This window comes from Garra rufa, chromosome 15 (assembly GCF_049309525.1).
Source record: "Garra rufa chromosome 15, GarRuf1.0, whole genome shotgun sequence".
NCBI lineage: Eukaryota > Metazoa > Chordata > Actinopteri > Cypriniformes > Cyprinidae > Garra > Garra rufa.
This window is the reverse complement of record NC_133375.1, coordinates 9,727,531-9,751,556: the sequence shown is the minus strand read 5'-3', so window position 1 is coordinate 9,751,556 and position 24,026 is coordinate 9,727,531. Positions and strand designations below refer to the sequence as shown.

Here is a 24,026-nt window from a genome sequence, read left to right as displayed (position 1 = left end):
TGCAACTATTACAGAAGGTTCAAACACTCACTGTTGCTTCAGATGGAAAAACGATGTATTAAAGGAACACTCCACTTTTTTTGGAAATAGGCTCATTCTCCAACTCCCCCCGAGTTAATAAGTTGATTTTTACCGTTTTGAAATCCATTCAGCCGTTCTCCTGTTCTGGCGATATCACTTTTAGCATAGCTTAGCATAGTTCATTGAATCCTATTAGACCAATAGCATCGCATTCAAAAATGACCAACGAGTTTCCATATTTGTTGTATTTAAAACTCGACTCTTCTGTAGTTATATCGTGTACTAAGACCAGTGGAAATGCAAAGCTGCGAGTTTCTAGGCTGATAAGATTAGGAACTACACTCCCATTCCGGCGTAATAGTCAAGGAAGTTTGCTGCCGTAATATGGCCGTAGCAGGCGGAGTATTATCAGAAATGAGTTCCCAGCTAGTTTAGCATTTGCACATGTGCTGCGTGGTATTACTGCTCCTGCTTGCATATAGTTTAATGTCTAAGACTCGTTCTCGCCCCCAATTCAACTAGATATACGTCATCCGCGCTAAAATATCAAGGTGAAAGTCATCATATCTTGCGTAGTTTAGACCCAGCTCCCAACCCAACTTTGAGAATAGATTTACGGCGATATTTTTTTTATCGCACGATAATAGTCTCACGTTAACGCAGCACGTTAACGCCGATAACGGCCCACCACTATTTTTTTCATTTAGTACTGCCCTTCAGAAGCTACAGAAGATACTTACATGTACCCCAGAAGACAAAATAAGTTAAATTTACCTTGATCATCAAGTTATTAAAACCGGATTAAACTAATATAGCTTTTAAACACATGATTTAAGTGCGATAGACATGATAATCAAAACCAAACAGATGTTTTTTAGCAGAGCATCTTAGGTGTGAGCTGTAAAGGCACTGCTCTATTCTAGAAAAGGGGGCGGGGAGCAGCAGCTTATTTGCATTTAAAGAGACATGCACAAGAACAGCGTGTTTCTGCTTCCACTCAAAATAGGCATTTTCAAAATTATATAAATGATCTGTGGGGTATTTTGAGCTGAAACTTCACAAACACATTCTGGGGACACCTGAGACGTATAGCCTGTTACATATTGTAAAAAGGGGAATAATAGGTCTACTTTAAAATAAAGTGTGACCAAATTCTGGTGACACGAATGGGGCAGAAATTACAATTTAGTTTTGCCAAATTGAAGTATTTCTGCGTTGTTAGTAATTGTCCAGTGACGCAGACAGTTTATGATAAGATTTGATCATATTTTTGTCAACAGCGTTCAGGCCTGCACTGACTGGCATTTGACACGCAGTTGACTCGCTTGTGTACGCATACATACACTAGTGCTTATATTTTGTGGATAATCTGGAATAGGTGGGATTTAAACGAGGGATGATCTGGGGTAAAGCACAGATTTGGACTGAACATTCCCACAGATACCAGCTACTGACTAAACAGAGAGCACTGTGTCACATGGACTTGGTGACATCATCATGACATCTTTGTGCCTATGGGTTATTTTAGGACTGTTAATCAGTTAAAAACTATAATTATTGCATGATACACTAATTGACTAATTAATCAGGTCATTCTTTTGCACAGTTTATATGCAGAATGATCTGTTTATAACAGAATGTTCCTTGTGAGAATTACTTGGGCAAGGTTTGTATTGTCCATTGATAGGAAAATCGCATTTGTAATAAGTTAATTTGATAAATTGACAGTCTTAGTTTTTCTCATCTCCAGCGCTCATTCTATGATCCAGATGTTTTGCTTTAAACCAAAAATATACATGGTGGCTTATGAAAATGTGTGATATATAACATACTGTGTTTACATGCTATGACATACTTACTATTTATATATGCCATATTGATAAATTACTCGTCAGGCACGCTACTTTGCGCCTGCAATCAGTTTTGCACTCATTGCGTCTCTGACATCTCTATGACCTTGTTTGATGGATTAGCCTCATTACGGATGGAGGTACAGCATGTATGCATTGATTTATGTCACATTACATTTCGTTGCTCAGAAACGCTTAAACATCTGATTCAGGATCAGCAGTTTCTCTGCACATGCAGTCGGGTGTTTCTTCAACTATTGGCACTTTTGACCCTGATGACAAGCACTCAGTGGTGGAAATGACATTAAGACAGTTTAGGGATAATTTGATGGACACTCTTGTCTAGCGAAGGTTAATTTCGTAGCTATCATTTCATGCGTCTTAAATATACCCAATTAAATAACATTTTTTTTACACTTTGTGACCAAATATAGCTTGATTGGAAATTATTTTTTGTATGAATAAATCATTAAGCAAACCATTTCCATATTCTTTGTTATTTTACTCTGTTTAGACTGATATATTGTAACTAAAACAGGTAAAATGTCAAATCTATAAATAAAAGGCGTTTAAAATATAGCAAAAAAAGTCTCAATGTGACTCTGGCTCGTGTTTTAGGTGTGCATACCAAGCAAGTGGAAAATCTACATGTGTTTCTGCTGGTGTGTGGAGTCAGACGAGTTAAGGATCCTCTGTATCTTCTAGAAGCTTTTGAAGGTATTGCTGTTCTATAAGATCACAGTTCAACCTCAGTATAAATATAATTATGTTAATTAAATTTGATGATCTGTCTTACAGAATGGCACAGTCAGAACCCCCTAGTGGTCCTAATCATCATTGGTCCAAAGGTAAGCAAGAAGCAAGTTTTTATACAAACCTTTGTTTTTTTGTGGAAAATACTACAGATTACAGGGTCAAGAAGTTGCAATTTTTTTTATGAAGTCCAAATTGTTTTTTTCATATTGATATATTTTTTTCAATCAATTATTTCTAATTCAGTAAATATGTTTTAAATGTCTTTCTTAAATTACATGTGTAATTATATATATAATATCACATATATCAGCTTTACAGTGGTATGCAAAAGTTTGAGAACCCCTTGCAGAATCTGAAAATGTGAGTAATTTTAACAAAATAAGAGAGATCAGAAAAAAGGCATTTTATTTTTTATTTAGTACTGTCCTAAGTAAGGTATTTTACATAAAAGATGTATACATATAATCCGCAAGACAAAAAAAGAGCTGAAATTATTAAAATAACCCTCTTCAAAAGTTTGGGAACCCTTGGTTCTTAATACTGTGTGGGGTTACCTTGATGATCTACAACCGTTTTCATGTTTTGTGATGGTTGTTCATCAGTCCCTTGTTAGTTCTAAACAGTTAAATTGAGCACTGTTCTTCAGAAAAATCCTCTAGGTCCTGCAGATTCTTTAGTTTTCCAGCATCTTTTGCATATTTGTGTGATTTTGAGATCCATCTTTTCACACTGAGGACAACTGAGAGACTCATATGCAACTATTACAGAAGGTTCAAATGCTCGCTGATGCTTCAGAAGCAAACTCAATGCATTAAGATCTGGGGGTGAAAACTTTTTGAATTTGAAGATCAAGGTAAATTTAACATATTTTGTCTTTCGGGAAACATGCAAGCATCTTCTGTTGCTTCCGAAACACAGTACTAAATCGAAAAAAATTATATATCAACAAAATAAGAAACATTTGCACATCATGTTCAAAAGTTTTCACCCCTGGCTCTTAATGCATTGAGTTTCCTTCTGGAGCATGAGTGAATGTTTGAACCTTTTTAATAGCTGTGTTTGAGTCCCTCAATTGACCTAAGTGTGAAAAGATGGATCTCAAAATCATACAGTCACTGCTGGAAAGGGTTCAAATATATGTTTCTGAAGAACAGTTCTTAATTCAGCTGTTCCGAACAAACAAGAGACTCATGAACAATCATCACAAAACAAAAAAAAAAAAAAACAGTCGTAGATCATCCAGGCAACCACACACAGTATTAAGAACCAAGGGTTCCCAAACTTTTGAAGAGGGTTATTTTAATTTCAGCTATTTTTTTGTCTTGTGGACTATATGTAAACATCTTATGTAAAATATCTTCCTCAGGACAGTACTAAATAAAAAATAACATGCATTTTGTATGATCTCTCTTATTGTGTTAAAATTATTCACATTTTCACAGATTCTGCAAGGGGTTCACAAACCTTTGCATGCCACTGTATATTGGCCATCAGCCACTCTACTCTGTAAGACATTGGCTTTGGTCAGCAAAAAAAATGAATATTGGTCGCTTGTTAGTTTATTTATGCAAATATTCAGAGATAGGGGAAAAAAATGCCTTACAGTTCAAATGACCAGAAAAAGAGATTTTGATTACCCCTTGGACTCATGCAAAGTACTTTTTATAATGGATAGATGCACTTTATTGGGCTTCAAAATATTGACCACTAATCATTGCCATTATAAATATGGAAGAGCCATGGCATTTTTTTATGTGACTCCAACGGCATTCGCCTCTAAAAATGGTAAACTGTCCCTTTAACGTCAATAGCATTCCCTTTTTTTTAGTTTGTGGTCCCACTATATAATTCCTTAGATAATCTGTTCCTCGAAAGAAAATAGTTGACAAGCCTTGGTCTAATTATTCCAATTAACACCCATTCCCACTGTCATCACCGCAGGTAAAGCCGTGAAACAGTTTCGCACGTGTTATCCGCTCACGTCTCGTTAACATCTCCAAAAGCCCATAACACATCCTAACATCCTTTTCAAAGAAGCTGTGTCAGTGTTGGCGCATATGGGCAGCATGTTTCTGTAGATTCCAAGGTAGAGCTAATTGGATGTAGCAAAGATAACAATATTAGCATGCATTAAGCTGGACTTATCAGAGGCATTTAGAGGCTCACTGGAGCTAGAGCAGTGGAATCATGCAGAGGATTGGGGCTGTGGGGGACTAGCATAAGCTGTGGACTGTTCGTAGGCCTGCAGTGCTATATGATGCTAGGGGAGGGCTTGTTAGCTGCTACGAGCTAATGGCTAGCCCGTGGCAGGCCATCTGCCACTCCAGATTATGTGCCAAGCCTAGGTGCTGCAATTCTGCCAACCCCATAGAGAGGTCACCCTCCCCCTCTGGGCAGAATCTAGTCACAGACATGGTCAAATATTTTTAGAAATAAAGAGATTTTAAAAGATTGAAAAAAGGGAGGAGGAAACAAACAAGCCTTGGGCTAAAAAAATGTTTCTGTCTCTAAGTGCGTCTGGGGAAAAGGTTAGAAAAGAAACAGGAACCGAGCGAGTCAACACAAGACCTCAAGCTCATATTACTTCCTTTCTCAAGCATGAAAGTTTTACTGTAGAAGTCTGACTGCACATGTTCTGCTTCATTTGGGATCAAGCGCCAGTGGTGTTTCTTTCCATCATATTTTTTCTTCTTTTCTGGCTGAAAGTCAGTTGCAGCCCATGGAACCATATGGTAAAATGTTATGAAATTTGGCACACTGACTTATCTAGGTCTAATGGCGTGTTTAAGTCCTCCTGGGAAGTTTGTATTTACAAGTTGGGACGTTGTAATTATGATGGGTCAGATGGGTTTAAATTACTTTGGTTGAACCAAGATGGCAAATTTTAAAGTTGGTGTGAAATGAAAATGCACCCTGTTTTCTAAATGCATGTTGCAGATCTTATTGTGAACTATTAATCTGTGCATATGTTTCTTTTTTCTTTTTTTTTTTGACCTTGTCATTTTTAATCAGAATGTCATACCTGGACCTTCTTTAAGAGTTCTAAGTGTTAATTTAGATTTAGTCATAGTCATAGTCTTTTGACTAAATTGCCAGTTAGTTTTAGTAATCTGAATTGTTTTAGTTTTAGTCATTTTAATCAACTAAATGTCATTAGATTTTAGTCGACTAAATCTACAGGAGATTTATCTAATGGCTAAAATCGAATGGGTTTATTTAGAGTGTAATGCATTTATGAAGCATATCTTAAAAATTTCCTCATTATATATTATTACATATTGTATATTTATATACAGTCAAGCCCGAAATTATTCATACCCCTGGCAAATTCTGACTTAGTTACTGAGTTACTTTTATTCAACCAGCAAGTTTTTTCTTGCCTGGAAATGACGCAGGCTTCTCCCAAAAGATAATAAGACGATGTACAAGAGGCATCATTGTGGAAAAAAATATTTCTCAGACAAAAACTGGCATATCCAAAATTATTCATACACTGTCACAGTCTCTATGGGAAAATCTAAAGTTCTATACATTTCCAAATAGTCCAAGCTGTTCTAAAGCATCCTAATTACCCTGATTCATTGGGACAGTTCAACATGTGAAAAACAGAGGCTATAACAAAAGAGGTCACTGAGGCTGCACATTGTGGCTGCTTACAAGTCAGGAAAGGGCTATAAGACCATATCTAAATGTTTTGAAGTTCCAGTGGCTACAGTGCAAAGTATTTTTTAAAAATACAAGACGTTCCGCACTTTAAAAAAAAAAACTCAGAGGACGTGATCGGAAGCCAAAAGTGACACCTGTGCTGGCCAGAAGGATAGTGAGAGAAGTAAAAAAGAATCCAAGGATCACCACCAAGGCCATCCTGATGAATCTGGGCTCTGCTGGTGGCAACATCTCAAGGTAGACAGTCCAACGCACACTGCAAACCAATGGGTTGCACGGACACAGACCAAGGAGGACACCACTTCTCCAGATAAGGCACACAAAAGCCCGCTTGGCCTTTGCAAATGCTCATCTGGACAAAAAAGAAGACTTCTGGTCTTCTGTTTTATGGTCAGATGAAACAAAAATTTAATTGTTTGGCCACAATGATGTAGCCTTCATTTGGCGTAAAAAAGGAGAAGCCTTCAACCCTAAGAACACCATCCCCACTGTCAAACATGGTGGTGGGAACCTAATGTTTTGGGGGGTTTTTGGACCAAGGGAACCTAATCACAGTAAACGGCACCATGAAAAAGGAGCAATACATAAAAATTCTCAACAACAACATCAGGCAGTCTTCAGAAAAATTGGCCTTGGGCACCAGTGAACATTTCAGCACGATAATGACCCAAAACTCACAGCAAAAGTGAAGAAGAAATGGTTAGCAGACAAAAACATTAACGTTTTGAGTCCTGACTTAAATCCAATTGAGAATCTGTGGAGGGATCTAAAGATCAGGGTGATGACAAGGAGACCCTTCAACCTGAAAGAGTTGGAGCTCATCGCTAAAGATGAATGAGCAAAAATATCAGTGGAGACATGCAAAAAGCTGGTCAGCAATTGTAGGAAGCATTTGATTGCTGTAATAGCCAATAATTGATTTTCTATTGATTATTGAGAAGGGTATGAATAATTTTGGACATACAATTATGCCTCTTGTACATTGTCTTATTATCTTCTGGGAGACGTCTGTGTCATTTCTAATTAAAAAAAAAAAATGGTTAAATAAAAAATAACTTTAAGTCAGAATTTGCCAGGGGTATGAATAATTTCAGGCTTGACTGTATATAAAAGACACCTGGGAGCCAGAAGTCTTGCTGATTGATAGGGGATCAAATACTTAATTCACTCATTAAATTAAAATTAAAATTCAAACTATAGACTGATAATTTCTTTGTCAGTGGGCAAACATACAAAACCAACTGGGGATCAAATATACCCTCACTGTATTGAAGTGCTAATTATTACTAGGGGTGGGACGATACAGGTAACTCACGATTCAATTCTGTGGCGATATGTGGCCCACGATAATGATAATATCACGATTCACGATATCTACGATCAATATTTTGGAAGAAATTTCATCAACGATATATCACGATATATGTGTCTGAAAAAGAAAAAAATACCCATAATAAGGAAATCTTATGCATTTATTAATGCCAACATTTCCAACACTGTGCAAAGAAATATGCATTTGCATAATAACTCACTGCCCCTTGTCTTAAATGTAAACACTGTACGGCTAGAGAGATAAAAGTGCCTGAACATTAAAAAAACAACATGAACATTAACTAACATGTGTAAACCATGATACTGAAAGGTCAGTAGTAAGTTACTGTAAAGTGCTTTATGTTAACCTGGACAGTGGTCACATCAAGGCATATTCTACTTGAGGAACACTAACTGATCAGCATGCTCAACTAGCGGGTGGGTCTTTGATTTGTTTTTCATTATTTTCCGCCATTCTTCTCACGTCTCTTTTTTCTGCGCTTCTTCTCTGTTGTTGTTAGTTAACTTGTGTTCTTCATTGGCCGCTGCTTCCGCCACTTTACCCCTATTTACTCGAACAGCGCCCCCCGCAAACAGAATGGAAGATATTGGGTAGTGACAGTGACACTGACAACAGGTAAATTAATCATTTTGTGTTGTAATAAAATATCGATATTATATAGTTAGTGTATCGGTTATTTATTGCGACAGAGAGCTTTACAATATATTGCAATATCGATTTTTTTTCCCCACCCCTAATTATTACTTGTAAATGAGTCTCAGCTATTTGTTTCTATAGCACATAAGCAAGAACTTGTTTCTTCTAAATATTTTCTCTTTCAGTGCGGAAGCCCAACATGTAAAATTCTTGTCTGAGATTCTCCAAACAGCCAAACTTTTTTTTTCACAATATAAACCAATTCCCCACACCATTAGCTTCCATCCTTTCTTTATACATTTCCCACCCAATCCGACCTAGCACCTGACAACAGATCCTGTCGACTAACGGTGGCTTTACTGTTCCTTCATTTTCTCCTGAACTTCGGTACCTTGAGCGTTTCGATGTGTCTTATTTCCGCAGCCACCTCTCCTCAAGCCCCAGTGATTTCACCACAACGACACAATGCTTCCTTCTGCCACAAACTGACTCTTGTTCTGTGATGTTTCTTTGAGATTCACACATCAGGTGGAGACACATTTTCCCTTTTCTTGTCTATTTGCGTCTCCAGTGATGTTCAAAGGCTTTCTTGTTTGAGTGTGGTTGGCTCCAGGCAAACCGATGACACTGGCAGTTGCTTACATGTTATTGTAAGCTGTGGTGTGTTTTTGTTTGATAAGAATATCTGGAGAGTGGTAAGACTCATTGTTTCTTTGGGGAAGGGCGGGCTCATGTTGATGACATCAAATGAATCCCAGATGTCTTGTGTTTCTGTTCTGCCTCCTTTTGGTTTGATTTGAAATAATATTTAAAGCTTAATTCTTTGCTGAAGCCTGCGTCTTCACAGAGTTAGTTCTCCCAAAAATTCAGTCGTTAATTACTTATCCTCATGTCGTTCCAAAACCGTAAGATTTTGGTTCATCTTTGGAACACAAATTAAGATATTTTTGATGAAATCTGAGAGCTTTCTGACCCTGCATAGACGGCAATGCAACTAACATATTCAAGGCCAAGAAAGGTAGTAAAGACATCGATTAAAATTGTCCATGTGACCATCAGTGGTTCAACCGTAATGTTATAAAGCTACAGTTATTACTTTTTGTGAGTAAATAAAGCACAAATAAGACTTTATTCAACAATTTCTTCCTTCCCTGTCAGTCTTCGACATGCATTCTAGGCAAAGACTATAGAATACCAAAGACATGTCACTCGTGTAGTTTTGAATGGGGAAAAATGCAACGGTCATCATGGCCGCGAAGCTCCGCCTTCTTAATAAGGAGCCAATCGTTGATTAGTAAAGTCAGCGCGTCACTGCAGCTACAGTGAGAAGTTCCGGTTGCTATAGAAACAGTCGGCGCTCTAAGACGTGCGTTCAGTACTGCGCATGCGCACTGGCTTATCTAGCCGGAGAAATAAGCGTTTTTTAACGCTATTAAAGCACAAGGAACTATATTTATGAGGCAGTTCTTGTTGGATTTTTTTGGAGATTTCAAATATGAAATTTAATCGTAAGTTTGGCAAACAGTTTTGGAGAATTTGATGTTTCCCCATTCAAAGAGATAGGAGCTGCACTTGTATGCCCGAGAGGCGTTTCAAAGATGGCCGCCGAGTGACATGACATGTCTTAGAAGGACTTTGATTGCATTCATGAAAGTACCACAATGCATGCTGTCTATGCAGAGTCAGAAAGGTCTCGGATTTTCTCAAAAATATCTCAATTTGTCTTCTGAAGATGAACGAAGGACTTACAGGTTTGGAAATACATGAGGTGAGTAATTAATGACACAATTTTCATTTTGGGTAATCTATCCTGTGCTCCCGTGGGGTACGACTGAACATCATGTCCTGTGGGAAGGACTGATCACACGGTGTGTTCTTAGCCAGCAGCTTTAGTTTAAGCAATAATCTCTAATTTTGCATCAAATATCACATTTCACTTAGAAAAAAAATGAATAGGCAGAGATAGTGGAATCAAAACAAACAGGATTTGTGGAGAGGCTCTTCCACGCTCACACACTCATATCATCTTTGACCCAAATTGCATGTGCTGCGGTTGCTGCAGCCGCCCCGGCCAGCTAATACACGCAAAGCCCTCATCGTAATGAATCAGATTGAGCAACAACCCCTCCCTGACCCTAATCTCTGGAAATCTAAGGGATTTTCAAATGCGTTTTTCCCTCAGGACAACTGGCCATGTAGGAAATTATGATCAGTATGAAACGTTGTCTTGTCCACAGGCCATGATTTGGTATTATTGACAGTATTTTACTGACTGGGGAAAAAAAGAGCAAATGGGAAAAAATCAGCAACATGGGATTTGTGCTCTTTATTGCTTATAAGCAAAGCTAAGCCACGGGAACTTCTGCATAATAACGAAAAGACATTCGTCTAATTTTTCATCACAACGTGACCTTAAGTTACTTTTCATGTTCCTTTAAAGCACATGGCCCCTGAGTCTGTGAAAAAGACTGTTGCTGCAGTCTTATAAACCTAACATATTTTTCCTTAATATAGGCACACGTGTATTTATATATACATAATAAATACGCACAGTACACACACTATGTTCACACTATGTAACTATGTTAACAAACTTTTATTTTGAATGAGATTAATCACGATTAATTGCTTTGCAGTCCTAAAAATAATAATGAATAATAAATGTTGGTTTGTTGTTGGTGAATATTAGTTTCTAAATGATATAAATATTTAATATAAACATTTAATATTGCTTGAAGACCTTTTTGATTTGTATTTTGTTTTGAATTTATTTTATTTAAAGCTGAGTGACATTTTTAAAATTCAGGTTTTCTGTAAATCTTATGAAATAAAGTTGTCTTTTGGCTTGATTATTTCTGAACTAATTATTTCTAGTTTAAATATAAACATTTAATATTGCTGTGAGACCTTTTTTTTGTTTGTATTTAGTTTTTCATTTTAGTTTTATTTCAAGTTGAATGATCAAATGAATTATTCCTGTAAATCTTACAATTAAAGTAGTATTTTGGCATGATTTAGATGTTTCTAAATTATTTGCTTGGAGACCTTTTTGATTTGTATTTTTGTATTTGTATATATATATTTTTTAATTTAAAGTTGAATTATATTTTATTAAAAAAATGTAGGTTTTCTAAACTAGTTATTTCTAGTTTATTTCTACTCAAACCCTATATAAATAAATATAAACATTTATATTGCTGGGAGACATTTTTGATTCGAATTTTGTTTTTAATTTTAGCTTTATTCAAAGTTGTAGGTTTTCTTTGTAGGTTTTCTGTAAATCTTACAAAATAAAGTAGTCTTTTGGCATGATTTTCATGTTTCTAAACTCATTTATAGTTTATTTCTATCCTAAACCCAACATTTAATAAATGTAAACATTGGATATTGCTTGGGGACCTTTTTTATTTGTATTTTAATTATAAGTAAATTTTAATTATATGTAAAGTTAAATAATATATTTTGTAAGTTTTCTGTAAATCTTCTCAAATAATGTAGCCCATAAGTATGATTTTTTCTAAATGAATTATTTCTAGTATATTTTAATTAAAAACCTAATATTTTCTGTAAGTCTTACAAAATAAAGTACTTTTTTGGCATGATTTGCCTGTTTCCAAACTAATTATTTATGGTTTATTTTGTTTTTAATTTTAGCTTTATTTAAAATTGAGTGTTATTTCTTTGTAGGTTTAAATCTTACAAAATAAACTAGTATTTTGACATAATTTTCATGTTTCTAATTTCATTTATAGTTTATTTTTATCTTAAACTAATGTTTAATAAAAATAAATGTTTAATATTGCTTGGATGTTTAATAAATATAAACATTAAATATTGCTTGGAAACTTCTTGATTTTTATTTTGTTTTGAATTTTATATAAAGTTGAATGGTATTTTTTTTTAAATGTTGGTTTTCTGTAAACCTTCTGAAATAAAGCAGGCCTTTAATGTGATTGTTTCTAAACAAATTATTTCTAGTATATTTCAATTAAAAACATAATATTTTCTGTAAATCTTACAAAATATAGTAGTCTTGATTTTCATGTTTCTAAACTCATTTATGGCTTATTTCTATCCTAAACCCAATATTTAATAAATATAAACATTTAATACTGCTTAGAGACCTTTTTAATTTGTATTTAGTTTTTTAATTTTAGTTTCATTTACAGTTGAATGATATTTCAGAAAATTTCGTTGTAAGTTTTCAGAAAAATCTTACTAAATAAAGTAGTCTTGGATTTGGGGTCTTAAAAGCAATTAATGTTTTTCATTAAAAATCTCATGTCTCATTTTAGATAGATCCAGTGTTTACCGCAGAGGTTGAGGAGAGTGTCAAGAGGTAAATATCATCTGACGTATTCATCTTCCTTCCTTGATCTGCTCTGCTTTACTTTCATCTCCCTTCTTCACTTTTTGGTACTTGATCTTCAAAGTCTCAGTTTCTTAATACTGCCACTGAAGACCCACACATTCATGTGCTTTTTTGAATATCTCTGTCAGTAATCTTTCCAGTATTTTTTAAATTCCCCTTTTAAAATAAGGAAATGCACTCATTCTAAACTGTTCCTGGATGTATTATAATTTATCTATGAGGTTGTGTGTGTGTGTAGGTCTGTTGGAGTGTATCTGGCGGCTGATTTGAGTCAGGAGGAGCTGCATGCTGCTATGCAGAAATCATTTGCCCTGGTCAACTCGTCTCTCTCAGAGGGAATGTCTGCTGCCATCTTAGAGGTTTGTTTAAAGGGCAATAATTTATTCATTTTGATTTATTACACATTCTATTATGAGACAATTTGGTTTGTCCAAGAGAAACCTTTCTGAAACAATTATTATTTTTCCTCTTCAATTTGTTCTCACCAGTAGTTCAGGAATCACTTACATGAGCTTTGAATCTGTGTTTGTTTTGCCTGTAATTAGATAGGATATTATGACCACAATATTATCATGGGAATCTAGTTAATCTGTGTTCAAACTGACCAATTCAACCCACAGTGGCATTAAGTGCTAAGTAGCTGTTATCATATTTTCGTCAATACCATCCACATCTTTTCATTATTCCACATATGCGAACAAGTCTAGATTGAAATGGGCAGTATGATAGATTTGATATCAAAAAGGTTGTTGTAATTTACAAGAATTTAAAAATGAAAAGGAAAAGCTTTGTAAGTGCAATCAGCTAGCCCATAATGCTTGATTGCTAGCTTGCAGCGAACGTTCTTGTAGCTAAAATGGCACTCACAATGTCAAAGTAATGGGTTCAATCTCAGGAAATGCATATACTGATAAAATACCTTGAATGCCCCTAAGTTGCTTCAGATAAAAGCACCTGGAAAATGAATAAATGTAAATGCTTTGTCCACAAGGCCAAACAGATTTAATGTATTCTGCAATGCAATCTGGTTTGTTTTAGGCGATGGATTTAGGTTTGCCTGTTTTAGCGAGGGATGTTCCTGGAAATGCTGCAATAGTCGAGCATGAGGTCACAGGACTGCTGTACTCAAGCCCGCAGGTAAGATTTACAAAGGTTTGGATTATCACTGAGAGCTTCATTTGAATACAGTGAAATCATATCACAGTTGTAGTTTTTTCCATGGAGACGTTTATGTATATATTTTGTATTTTACATTTGTATTTTGATGTCTTTAATCCACGTTAAGAGCAAATAGCAAAGAATTTGTGTAAAGAAAGTGATTAGACAAGAGCATGGTGAAATCTAGTGTATTTAAGGATTCTCTTTGTGGATAGTACATGATACATTGAAGATTCTGACATCATTTAATTAAGCTCTTGTAACAAACACTTTCCGCCATTAGATTATGAAAGGAGATGTCTTTTTTTTTTTTTTTTTTTACAACAATTGTATTTATTTAGAAGCAGAATGTCTTTACGATCAGGAGACTTTTAACTGCTCTCCAACTTTGTCTCAATGACAGGTGCTAGTCAAAACAAGCACAGAAATGGTATAGCTTCAGTAAAACATGAGTGAACTGAGATGAAATGTTGTCTGGCCAAGTGGCCATATGTCAGTAAAACATAATTTTTCTGTTGTGTCAGCTTCAATTACACACACATATACAGTGGTGGAGTGCTGTAGCCTGTATCATTTCATATTAAAGCGTGAAAGAAACTACGAGCATGCATGTCAGATCCGTGTAACGTTCAGCAATGGCAGCTCTTAGAGTAATAGCAGCCAAATAACCTAACCTAACCTAAACCAGCTGCTGTGTTGTCTTTTAAAGGCCCAATATGTAAGTTTTCATCACTATAGGGTGCATAATCAAAACAAACAAAGAAACAAAGGCGTAGTTTGATGACGCTGTGATTGAGTGTGAAATTATGGGAGTTATTGTCTTTATCCCTGCAGCATTTGAAATCCATTGGGTCTCGGGCAGAAATCATGTTCATTAGATGAGCTAATGTATTAAAGACTTAATAAGGTCACTGTAGTATAGGGCTGTTGCGGTTTGTTGATTCTAATCGACTATTCGATTTTTAAAAATCCTCGATTTCATTTTGCTCACATCGACTAACTGGCAAAATACCAGAAGTGCCGCATTTTACAGACAAGAATCTATGAAACGCATTAACAAGACTACATTATATATTAAACCCATTTAAAAATCTGAATTACGCATAATTGTGAATTCACAAACGCTATGATTCAGTTAAATATATGCAATGCTGGTTTAATAATGTACTTTCAAAGTACGCTGTTCTACAGCAAAGACTTTATAGATAGGGACTTTGGCTACAGGAACTGTTATCATTTACATGTGTGGAGCATCTCAAACTTCATCTCTACATGTTGTTGTGAGTTTGGGTTTATTATAACGTTCACCTAGAAATGCAACGTGTGCCATTTCATCTAATTTGTAAGGTAATTCATTTATAAACTCAGGAGAAGTGTTAATCGCGATTTTAAAGTTTAAACACTTACTCTGAGTTTACACGTTTTAATGTCCACATATTCATGATATTACTGTGGCTATAGCATTTCTTTGGTAAATATATGGCCAAATATTAAATATTAAGTGGACATTTGAATTAAATGTTGTTTAGTCAATATTAAACAAGGATTAGATCACCAGTAATGAATAAAAACAACCGAAAAAGAGAAAAGTAGATTTTTCTTATCAGAACAGAAAACTTTTTTTTTTTTTTTTACATTCTTTTATTCTGTGGCTTTTTAAAACTGGCATTTCTGATACCCACAAAAAAAAAGTTATCACTGTTTGCAAACACGGAATTGATCTATTAAACAAACATATTTTAAAAATAAGTTGAATTAATGCGAACAGATGGGTTCAACAAAAGCTTAAAAACAACCTCAGAGCTCATCATTGATGTCAAAGTGACACATTTTTATGCACTGCATTCACAAATGTGAATGAGATTTCAGCTGTGACTGAATTATAATAAGATTATTGGTAAAAGAAAAAAGAGATAATATGAGTGCAGAACACTTCAATATCTGAAAATAAAGAAAGCCATACAAGTTTAAAATGATAGTAGGTGAGTAAATGTTTTAATGTAAATATCAGTATATTACTCATAATTTTACAAAACATTTTTCTACTTGAAATTTTGCGTTTTTCTCAAAATCTTTTTTCCACACTAAAGCGCTGCTGTAACAGTTAGAGTAATGTTGACATCCTCTTCTTAGCAACATCTCTGTCTGCTGGTGACTAAGCTTGTTTTGGGTCTTTAGGGGGAACAGATAGACTTAGCGTTCATTGTACCGCCATGCTAAATGGCTAAGAGAAGCCCAAGGCAGCTTAAAAGGTCAAAGGGCAAAACTTCTATCCCTAAACCAATCTGCTCCTCTGAGCAATTTCCAAACATCCATTTATCATGCTTATCTCAAATGTATTAAAAGTAATAGCGGATCTGAAAATCTGACGTTTCTAGAGAAGTACAGAAAATTATGTTGAAAGCTTTGATGTTTGTTTACAAGTCAGGATGATTTTGACTATTTGGATTCACTGTGTGCCCCTCTATACACCTGTGGCCTATCCTAAGCTTTGACCCCTAGTTCAAAGAGCTGTTCCTTAACAAAGAAAGTTCAAGCCTCTCTTTCCGGTCTTGATCAGTAGGTCAGTGTGCTACAGTTCAACCCACCTGCTATGCAGTTTGCATGATGTCATTTGGAGGATTAAATACATCGATCTAGTGGTAAAATCCACTTAGTATTGTCCCATTAAATGGCACAGTGATAGAATCTGGTGATTGTTTTGCACAAATAAAATATTAATTATATGTCCACATACACTACCATTCAAACGTTTGAGGATGGTAAGATTTTTTGGTTTATTAAAAATGTTTCTTAAAAACAAATATTGTGATGTATTAACTGTTTTCTATTGTAATATATTTAAAAATGTCATTTATTCCTGTGATGGCAAAGCTGAATTCTCAACATCATTTCTCAAGTCTTCAGTGTCACATGATCTTTTAGAAATCATTCTCAAATGCTGATTTGCTGCTCAAGAAACATTTCTTGTTCAGTTGTGCTACTTATTTTTGCAGAAATTGTGATACTAATATTTTATATAAATTGCTTCCAAAAAATAAAAATAAAATGTAGCTGCAAGCAGCGATTACAGGGGTTCAAGCGCTTTAAGGCATTTAAGCACATATGAAAAAAGACATTACATATTATTTAGCAAGCCAGTAACCACCTAAATCAATGATTAAAAAAAGCGTTTTGTCAAATATAACATAGAAATATGTTTTTTAACGTTTATGATTGTTATGCTGCATTCACACCGCCCCAACCGTCAAGCGTCAGTTGCGGCAAGATTACATGTAAGGTCCGTCAGAGGCTCTGTGGTCCATTGGATCCATCAACTTTTCAAGCGTTACCTGCGTTTCAAGCGTCAGCGCAGCGAACGCAAGCAACGCAGAAGTTCAGCTAGCTGAACTTTTGACGGACTTAACGCACTTGACGCAGTGCGTCAACCAATCAGAGCGTCTCACTGTAGCGAGTCACCACACGTATCTTGAATGAAGCGGGAGCATAAATAAAAACCCCATACAATTGTCTGCGATGTAGCCGTCTGCAATCGCAGAGAATTGTATGATCCGTCCTCGTTGTTGTATAAAGACAGTAATGTAAAGGAACTTGCTTGGATGAAGATCGCTGAAGAGATCGGGATGTCGGCTAAGTTATCAGATCTTTTCTCAACGTAATTATTTCCCATTTCGTTAGCTAGCGAAACATGGTCATGAGAAGATTCCAAAATGTCCAGTCCCTACTAGTTTGCCATGGTTTATTCAGGGGAAGTGTGCAAAAAACTAGATGCGTTGGGAGCGTTTGCTGACGCAGACAAAGTGTGCGGTGTGAACGCACCATTATAGCGCCAGCTGTGGTCCGATCTCCCCTCAAACTTTGCATGCTTGTTTGGAATCACCTGTCACATGTGCTCAATATGTTTCGTGAAGTTTTTAGTTTTCATTTAGGCTTTATAGGTTTTTGGGTATATTTTGACAGGCCCCTTTCTAAACGAACCCATTAAGTTACACCGTTTCCTAACTATGCACGCCGCGACACCGCAACGCGGTGTAATCTCATGTACTGATTATGTGCTTTATTCAATGTTAAAAGTGTCTAATGTGAGTTTGAATATCATAGTGTGACATTTATAGCCATACTGAAAGCAACAACAGATAGTTTACCTCAGATCTTGAAAATACATTTAAGCAAACATATACGTTAAAACTGCGAACTCGGTATGAACCAGCAAGTGTTTGTTTTTTCATGACAAAGATGGTATCAGTCACTCAGTATGTAGTTTTAATAATCTAAAAAAGGTTTAATATTTATGAATTAGATTATTTGTCCATTTAGTTGAGTGCAGTGCACTTCTGCAGTTATGAGTGGCTGTGATTCTGTCACGTCGTGTCTAGTGTGGACAGCCAAATTGCTTGTCGCTGGAATCTTGTCACGTCACATGTAGTTAGGACACGGTGTAATCGCTTTCAAAGGGTACATTTTAACATTTTTTAAAAATAATTATTGACTTAGAGAGTCCAGAGAATTGTAGGCTACTGCGGTGTTTTTTTCCAGATTGAGGGAAAACGTAGGACTAGTTCGCTAAAATACGTTTTTTCCATCTTCTCAATCATTTAAAAAACAGTTTGGTTGACAGCTTTGGTTATTTGGATTGAGGAGGTCTATCGTATGATATGAATAGCATGTGTATGTCTGAAAAACTATGCAACATACAATCGTTTAAGCTCTTGAAAATGAGATATCGCCCCCCAGTGGCCGATTTCATTAAAATTTCTCACAGACCTTTTGGGCCATGAGTCAAACACAGAGTTTTGTCTAATAGGTCACTTGTCTAATAGGTCCCCAAAATTTATCAGCCAATGGCGGCCATGTTTTTTGAGAAACACAAGTGTCCTTATAGACACTTTGCGATGGTGACTCGAAAGTTGAACTTTTTTTTTTTTGATAATTATTGATAGTCACTTTCCGGAGAATCTTCCTGCACTGGTTTGGTTCTGATTAGGTGAGAAACGTAGAATTAGTTTGCAAAAGTAGGTTAATCAAAAAATCCAAAATACCAAAATCTTTGACTACCAAATTCGAGGCATGTGTTTTGTCTGGTGTGAGTCACGGAACTGCAATGAACAGTTTCTGACTTTTGATTGCTGTAGCGCCCCCTTCAGGCTTATAGGTGCGAGCATTGGTGACAAGGTAGATGGTATAAGTACTACCATCTCTCCTAGCTTCAAGTCTCGTGACTTAGGGTTTGGTCTGCCCAACCAGTTTTACATGGAGATTGCTGATCCTTGGCCATTCTAACAATTACAATGCTTGAACCCCTAAAAACTGCAAACCCCAAACTTTTTTAAAGGTATTGTATATTTAAACTAATTTATACTCTTTTTTGGGGGGGCCTATATGACTTAAATTCATTACATTTTTGTTGTAGGAACAGAAAAAAAGGCTTCATAGGTGGTTTAAAATCCAATTTAAATAAGATTTTCATTTATCAGTCAGCCTGAATGATCAGATCTGATTTCTGAATATATCTGGCCACATATAAGTTAGTTTGAAAAGTCAGATTTAGGAAAAAAATCAGTCACAAACGCCTGAAAACTGTCACACTTTCTTCTATCACTTAATTAAACTAGAAGCATTTTCCTTTCGTGCTTTCTTAGTACCGAAGATTTGCTTAACCGTGATCAGCGTGAGTCACATCTGTGTGCTGTACTGAGCCTTGACCTCTGCCCTTGTAAGTAGCTAAATGAGAGGTTTAAGACTGGACTCCATAACGTGGAACAAAGAGCCTGTAAAGGCTTTAAAGATTTCCCATGATTAGTTATGTGCTTCACTATTTGAAATAAATGGGTCTAGTTCTCTGAATGCATAAATGAATCAAAAGTTACAGTAAAAAGAGAATAACAAAGGTTTCAAATTTCAAATAAATGCTGTTCTTTTGAACTTTCTATTCATAAAATAATTTTTTTCCGCTACAATTATATAGCTTTTGAACATCAATACTAAGAAGAAATGTGTCTTGATCATCAGATCAACATATTAGAATGATTTCTAAAGGATCATGTGACTGAAGACTGAAGTAATGATGCTGGAAATTCAGCTTTGCATCACATGAATGAAAACGCTCTTTCAAAAACATAAAATCTTATTTGTTGACATTGAATATTACACAGCTGTTTAGCAAATAACTTGACTCGAACTACACCCAAGAGAGTCCAGGCACTTCCCACCGGGCCCTTTTTTCCGTCAAACACTCATTTACACTCTGGTTTCATCATGGTATTGTGTCAGAGACATAGGCCTCATGTTGTGGCCGAATCTTTCATTTGACACAAAAACTGTTTGCCTTTTCCTCATGGCTTCTGTTATCCTGCTGAGCTGAAAGAGAGGTTTATACCCTGCCTGTCACATCAGTGTGCATCAGTGTGAAGCCAACTTTACCAAGAGTCTCCCGTGGCACCTGTGGGATAAGAGTAAATAGCAGGGGGTCACTGAAAGCTGAAGGTGTTTTAAGTCAGGTTGAAAGACGAGGTTGCAACATGGGCTGTTGACATAATGAGTAATTTCACTCAAAAATATAAAGCTTTCATATTTTCACCATTCAGATATACAGCATTTTTTAACTATATAAATATAAAATAATTTATTTGTTTTGTATGTTTTAACTACTGTTCAAAACTTTGGGATCGGTAAGATTTTTGTAAATGCCTAAATGCTCACAAACACTGTGTGATGAAAAAAATTGTAAAAACTAATATAAAATATTATTACAACTAAATGTTCAGCAGTCATTAATTACTCCAGTCTTTAGTATCACCTCAGACTACAGAAATCGTTCTAATACGTTTTTATGCAAGGAACTTTTCTTATTACTATAAAACATTACTTTTTTTGTCCTAAAAACACTTTTTAAATTATTATTTGATAAATAAAGTTTAAACAAACAACATTTATTTGATATATATACATACTGTGTATATTATTTATATATATATATATATATATATATATATATATATATACTTTGTATTCATTTCTTAAAGTGTACACTACCAGTCAAAAGTTTTTGAACGGATTGTAAGATTTTTTATGTTTTTTTTTTTTAAGGAAGTCTCTTCTGCTCACCAAGCCTGCATTGATTTGATCCAAAATACAGCAAAAGCAGTAATATTGTGAAATATTTTTATTATTTAAAATAACTGCTTTCTATTTGAATATATTTTAAAATGTAATATATTTTTGAGATGAAAAGCTACATTTTCAACATCATTACTCCAGTCTTCATTGTCACATAATCCTTCAGAAATCTTTCTAATTTATTGTAATTATTATCAATATTTAAACGGTTCTTTGATGAGTAGAAAGATCCAAAGATCAGCATTTATCTGAAATAAAAATATGTTGTAACACTATACTTTATACCATTTAAAAGCTTGGAGTCAGTATAATTTTTTTATATTAAATTTTAGAAAACAAAAGTGATGATGTTTCTATTTCAGCTAAATGCTGTTCTTCTGAACTTTATATTCATCAAAGAAACCTGAAAAAATGTACTCCGCTGTTTTCAACATAATAATAATAATAATAATAAATAAATAAATAATGTTTTTTGAGCAGCAAATCAGAATATTAGAATGATTTCTGAAGGATAATGTGAGTAGAGTAATGATGCAAAAAATATTGCTTTGAAATCACATGAATAAATTACATTTTAAATATTACATTTAAATATACATTACAAATAGAAATAGAATTTCTATTACATAAATAGAAAACAATTATTTAGTCATCATTCTTATTAAAAATATTTCAAAATTTTAGTTTTGCTGTACTTTGAATCAAATAAATGCAGGCTTGGTGAGCAGAAGAAACGTCTATAAAACATTACAAATCTTACTGTTCAAAAACTTTTGACAATGTATATATATAAACTTTCTAAAAACAGATAATTTCATGAACAGACAAAAAAACAGGAAGCCTTAACAAGAATCTCAATGTTCTTGTTTCTACAGGAATTTGTAAGCTTGTCCAGAAAGCTGCTGGATGACCGTGAGCTCCAGGAAAGACTGGTGAGGAACGGAAAGAATTACATTACAACATGCCACAACCCAATGAAGGAGAGAGAAACCTATCAGAAACTGGTGGAGACTCTTCGCTGACAGTGTGATGGAATTACCATTTGTCTCAGGTCTTTAAGAACTTTCAAAAAGGTGATGGTTTTATGCTCTTTCTAGAGCTTTTAAGACTGAATTGCATATTTCATGTTGGAGTCAGGACTGCCAACATAATGGTGGCCATTGTCTCTAGAATAAGATGAAGAGGAAAAATATATTCATAGGACATAGGCCTTGTTTCAACAGGTATGAAAGGGACACACATTTTACTATACATTAACTGCTTAAATTACAATTTATCAGGTCGTGGAACAAGGACGGCTGACAGATCTGCCAGTTTTTCTTTTTTGAGGGGTAGTAATTTACCTAGAAGCGTGTGCCTGACAATTATTCGACACTACACACGGCTGAGTTCTTACTGTGTGCACAGTAGTGGTGATTGTTTGACGATTGGGTATAAAAGTGCCAGTGTTACCAGTTATTGTGAGTTTTCTGGTTTAAAGAATGTGACATTACTTTGCTAGCAAGAAAGATTCCTGCTCTTAGGAGGATCTCAGCTTGCACTGTACAGACAGCTTGTGTTTGTGTGCATATGTGATATGAAGTGACAGGGAAGACATATGATAAACTAAAAATGTACTATACTTGGTTTGTCTAAACAAATTAGGGCATGAGGTTGGAGATCTACTAAAATAGAAGCCGGGTCCAAGTTTCAGAGGTGCTACATTTAGCTTTTTTACTTTTACAGTAGTAAAATTTAGAGCTTAACAATTTTTTTTAATTCTGCCAAGGCCAAGATTTACAGGCTTAATAAACTCCAGAGACAATTCTCTGTTAGTCATAAGCTGATTCAGCTGCCAAACTGGTTGTTCTCTAAAGCCCAGATGAAGAACAGCGATGCTCTCTGTACAATAAATAAAACACAAGATTGTTTTTAAAGACACATTTTACTCTTCGAAAGATTTTTAATTTATTCATGAATGTTACTGTGTTCAGGGATTAGGGTTTGTGTTAAGAGGTTTTGCTAAATTTATAAAATATTTATTCTGTTTGTAACTAAGACTGTATGTCTTAAATCTTAAACCATGAGTTTCTATGATTGTATCTATGTTTCTTTCAATTTCATGGCACAATAAAATATACTGTAAACACTTGTATGCAAACATCTAGTAAATTTCAGTTTAAGAACTAAAATTTATACATTAGAGATGCTCTGAACTCATGGGAATTTTTGGCCTGTGTGCGGTCTCATCCATATGTTTGCACCAAAATATTGTTATATTTTGATAAAATTGGCCAACTCTAACTTTGCAGTGGTGTGGAGTTTTGTATGTGTAAGTGCCATTAATTTTCTTCAGAAAATTTAAAATGTTTTTATAACTACTATTTTCATTTACCTTTACACCTGGAGGTACAGTATACAAAAGATAATATAGCTGCAAGCAGCGATCCTGGTAATTTACCATAGAAATATGTTTTTTTTTTTAACGTTTACTGTTATAGTGCCAGCTGTGGTCCAATTTCCCTAAAACTTTGCATGCTTGTTAAGAATCACCTCTTACATGTGTTCAACAGATTTTGTGAAGTTTTGAGCTTTCGTTTAGGCTTTATAGGCATTTGAGTAAATTTGGACAGGCCACTTTTCTAAACAACCCTGTTATAGCTTTGTAAAAGGTAATTTTTTTTTTTTTTTTTTTTGACAATTAATGATTTAGAGAGTCCAGAGAATTGAGTTGAGTGAAAATCATCATCAAATCATTTAACAATCATTTAACAAACGGTTCGATTAACAGCAGTGGTTCTAGAGGCAAAGTTGTTAGGAATGAGGAGGTCTATCATATGATATGAATATTGTGTGTATGTGTGAAAAACCACACAATATACAATTGTTTACGCCCCTGAAATATGTGATAGCACCCCCCAGTGGCCGATTTCTTTCAAATTTCTCACAGACGTTTAGGTGCCTTGAGTCAAACAGGCTCACCGAGTTTCGTTCTGAACAATTTCTGTTAAGCTTTTCTAATAGGTGCTCAAAGTTTATCGGCCTATTGCGGCCATGTTTTTTGAGATACGCTATTTGGACCAAGACAGTGCGTTATGATTTTCATGTAGATAGGACAAACAGTTGTCCAGTGTAGACA

At 35.1% G+C, this 24,026-nt stretch overlaps 1 protein-coding gene across 1 annotated transcript; it reads left to right on the top strand.

Moving 5' to 3' along the window:
• Window positions 1-1,417: 1,417 nt before the first annotated feature.
• On the top strand, window positions 1,418-23,036 carry LOC141287636 (glycosyltransferase 1 domain-containing protein 1-like). The gene is made up of 7 exons (XM_073819790.1): window positions 1,418-1,427; window positions 2,490-2,588; window positions 2,670-2,719; window positions 12,558-12,601; window positions 12,873-12,993; window positions 13,673-13,771; window positions 21,784-23,036. The coding sequence occupies exons 1-7, from the start codon at window positions 1,418-1,420 to the stop codon at window positions 21,928-21,930; spliced, it is 570 nt and encodes a 189-aa protein (XP_073675891.1). The 3' UTR covers window positions 21,931-23,036.
• Window positions 23,037-24,026: the final 990 nt, after the last annotated feature.